We start from the raw sequence: 3,788 nt of genomic DNA on the forward strand, positions 1-3,788 counted from the left end.
GTGTGCCAAGCGGGACCTTAATTTTGTCCACGTTTAATTACACCTGTTGAGGAATGTTCAGCTAAGCTATGGTTTAGACAGTTTCCAGCTGTTAAAGTGGGGGTTATACTTGAATCTCCAAACTCCACGTTTGATATTGACACCTGTTGAGGACTTTTTTAAACTGTGATAAATATCTTTTGTTAAATTTTATTGTATGTGGCTACCAAAAATGCACGTTACATAGATACAAAAAAATTCCCTGTATATATATGGATAGATGGATAGATTGCTAGAGAGACACTTTTGGAGATTTTATATTCCGACTTACACGTACTTATTTTTATTGAAGAATTTATACAATATTATCATGCACAGTATGGCGAGTACTTCAGTTGAAGTAAGAAAAGGTTCATGGACTGAAGAAGAAGATAACCTTCTCAGGAAATGCATTGATAAGTATGGAGAAGGAAAATGGCATCAAGTTCCTCTCAGGGCAGGTAAATATTTCCTTGGCATAACGCGTGCAAGTGCGCACCCAGACACTAGACAACAAGATAAAAGAGTTGTGCTACTTATACATAATGATTTTCATATACATGATGTTGTGAAATATGATTGATCAGAATTTCTTCAACCAAAAAATTTAATAATAATAATAAATAAATGAAAAGACACTTCTCTCCTCTCTTCTTAACATCTCATTTGTACGTAAACTATTAAGTAACTTAATTATGTACAAGTAACATTATTTGAGATAAAACTATTGGGACTTAGTTTTGAAGATTTATGTTTGGTGTTTGTAGGATTGAACAGATGCAGGAAAAGTTGTAGGCTGAGGTGGTTAAACTATCTCAGGCCAAATATCAAAAGAGGTGACTTTACACCAGATGAAGATGATCTCATTATAAGGCTTCATAACCTGTTAGGCAACAGGCAAGTTCAAGAACACAATTTCAGCCTAAAATCATTCTGTTAGTTGTTTGTGAGGTTGATAATTTTATTTCGGTTACTACCATATGAGCAATGCAAGCGAGAAGAGTGCTATGAAGCTTAAGTTCTAAGAAGTCTTTCAGTAAACTAAGCTAAGTTTTTATTAGTCCAAAAATGGGAATTATATTGCAATGCCTTTTTTAGTTCCATAATACCTTATTAGAAAACTTTTATGGTGTTGGTTCGGAACCCTTAAAAGACATATAAAAAAAAAGAGTAAATGCTTGAGTTCCAACAAGCTATGCAAAACATGTTGGATTGTATTAAAAAAAAATTGTTCCAAAGTATATTTTGTTAGTAATTTACAAAACTTTGAAACCAATGTTTCTGAAAATAAGTAACTTAAAAGTAATTTTTTTTATTTTTATTTTTAAGCATAGCCAAACATGAATTAAGAAAGAAAACAAATATCAAACATAATGTGTACTGTAGTGTAGCTTGACTTTTAATGGCCTACGCATCTCCATGTTGATGCAGATGGTCACTGATTTCCGGTAGACTTCCCGGAAGAACAGCCAACGACGTGAAAAACCATTGGAACACCCATGTGCAGAAGAAGGTATTGGCTCAAGAAGAGGCTACGAGGAAAGCCCAGAAAACCACCAAAACCACAATCTTGAAACCTCGACGTCGTACCTTCAAAAGAATTGCACCTTTTTCGTCGAGAGAAAATATAACTTTCGAACCAAATATTTCAGTAAAAGATCAAAACATAGACATTCCATCTCCATCATCGTCAAAACCAGTAGATGATGAATGCTCCCGATGGTGGAGTAACTTGCTTGATTCTGTCAAAATTGATGGAGACCCTGAGCCAGGATCCGATGCAATATCTCTTGACAAGGACATCTGGGAACTTTTTGAGTTCTGAAAACAATATATAATGAGGTAGAATCCCTTTTCGACGTTTCCATTTTGCTGTGTCTATTACTTTCAAGAAATAGTACGATAACTTATTTGAAAGACATAGACACGTGGATTTAATTAGTATGTTTGATAGGTATGATTTGGAATATGTCGCGAAACGTTATTTTTTCCATTCTAATAAGACTTGTTATTTCTAAATCATTCTATGAATGTGCAACAATTCAGCTTTTAGTAAATAAGCTTTAATTATCCCATCGAATTGTTACAACATATCAATCACACACACATGCACACAACGCACACATACATTTTAAGTCTCTGCACATTAAGTCGGATCTAAAAAAAAAAATTAGAATGGGGTAGAATTGATCGTTTCCTAGCTTTGCAAGGAAATTTCTAAAACATTTGAGTTTTCATTTCCGATACATTTTGGAAGCCTTCTAAAGAAATTTCCTAATTTCTTTTTAGTTTTTAACAAAATTTGGAAAATTTAAGAAAACTTTTTAGAGAACTTTTATGAAATTTATATTCTAAAAGCTTGAATAAAAAATGTAATTTTTGGCTTTTTTGAGGATTGCAAAAATTAATTAATTAGGGGTTAAGTATTAACTTAATTGAAAAGGTTGATTTTTATAGACATGCAACATAAAGTTACCTTGACCTAATTTTATACTACATTTATCTGCTAGTGTAGTAAATTTACTTTCCTCATTGCCAACACTTTTCCAGTTGAAGCCAACGATTAAACTTTTGAAGCAGTCCTTCTTTCTAACTTGGATTGGGTAGCATATTAGAACTTTGAACCAAAGGATTGGAGAATCAATATGTTTTCGTTTGAATATTTATTCGTTATGAATAAATGTTTTAAGATGACATTGCTTATCTAATTGAAAAATTAGATCAGATTGATTATGGTATTTTTATTCTTCAAATAATATTAAATATTTTTGAAGTTAAATATTGAACTTATAAAAATTTCTACTGCTTATTGTATCCTCATGTCATTTTGTGTATGCTAAGGGATATTTCCTACGACGGTTAATTACTAAAATATTAATCAAGATGTAAGGGATTGTGCTACCCGTCTTAACAAGATTTATCTCCAAGTCTATATATCATTGACACATTCAATTCAAATGAGCAATTCGACCGGACTAAAGGTTAGGGAAGAAAAGGTATAACTATGACATAAGAATTGGTTCAAATGTGGACCATGTTTAATAAATAATGCAGACATATTCTCAATAACTAGTCAGCTTGACAAACTTGACAGACGCATCAATCTATTAGATTTGTTAGCATTAGATCCACTTTTAAAGCGTGTTTGATAGGTGTCATTTTAGTTACTTCTGGTCAAATTACACTCTAATGGTACACGATAAATTTTATATACACTTTTAGGACTCATTAAAAATTGCATCTCCCTGTTTATAAAACTGTATGTACTCCCATCAATAAATGTACTTAAAAACATATAGGCTAAGAGGGGTAAAAAAAAAAAAAAGCATTTCTTCATTATATTTTTTTTGCAAGTTGATTCGATTTAATGATGTGTCATGGATCAAGATAACTTTCTAATCGGGTTATGATTACTTGAAAATCGTTAGTTCCAAAATTTGGGAATTAGGGTTTACAATTTATGAAATAATTGGATTCCTAAAATAAGGGCTTTGGTTACTCATTTTAATAAGATTGAATTATTAGAACTTATTAAGCTCAACGAGCAATTCGTTCCATTCAAAGCTCAAATGAGCATTCTTATTTCAAAATTGGTATATTCAAGAAAGCTACCATCTTGTATGGGCATTTTACGAGAAAAATTCCACATCAATAAATATCGAACTAAATAAAATCGTATATGCACTTGTATGACGCTTCTTCAAGGTTAAATGTTCAATGGAATAATGAAATATCTATCTTGACCACGTGCATGCATCGTCGTAAGGGAA

General features: G+C 31.9%; 1 protein-coding gene across 1 annotated transcript; it reads left to right on the plus strand.

Annotated features, from left to right (window-relative positions):
* Positions 1–315: 315 nt before the first annotated feature.
* On the plus strand, positions 316–1,843 carry LOC111381408 (transcription factor MYB114-like). Its single transcript, XM_023005182.1, has 3 exons — positions 316–479; positions 786–915; positions 1,450–1,843. The coding sequence occupies exons 1-3, from the start codon at positions 350–352 to the stop codon at positions 1,841–1,843; spliced, it is 654 nt and encodes a 217-aa protein (XP_022860950.1). The 5' UTR covers positions 316–349.
* Positions 1,844–3,788: the final 1,945 nt, after the last annotated feature.

Source organism: Olea europaea, unplaced genomic scaffold, assembly GCF_002742605.1.
Source record: "Olea europaea var. sylvestris unplaced genomic scaffold, O_europaea_v1 scaffold2300, whole genome shotgun sequence".
Classification (NCBI taxonomy): Eukaryota; Viridiplantae; Streptophyta; class Magnoliopsida; order Lamiales; family Oleaceae; genus Olea; species Olea europaea.

What these genes read in the sequence shown, in the direction of transcription:
- LOC111381408 (XM_023005182.1), top strand. Translation starts at nt 350, where the DNA reads ATGCACAGTATGGCGAGTACTTCAGTTGAAGTAAGAAAAGGTTCATGG. An exon ending in TCAAGTTCCTCTCAGGGCAG is followed by an intron (nt 480 to 785) that starts GTAAATATTTCC and finishes TGGTGTTTGTAG; the next exon opens with GATTGAACAGATGCAGGAAA. An exon ending in CATAACCTGTTAGGCAACAG is followed by an intron (nt 916 to 1,449) that starts GCAAGTTCAAGA and finishes ATGTTGATGCAG; the next exon opens with ATGGTCACTGATTTCCGGTA.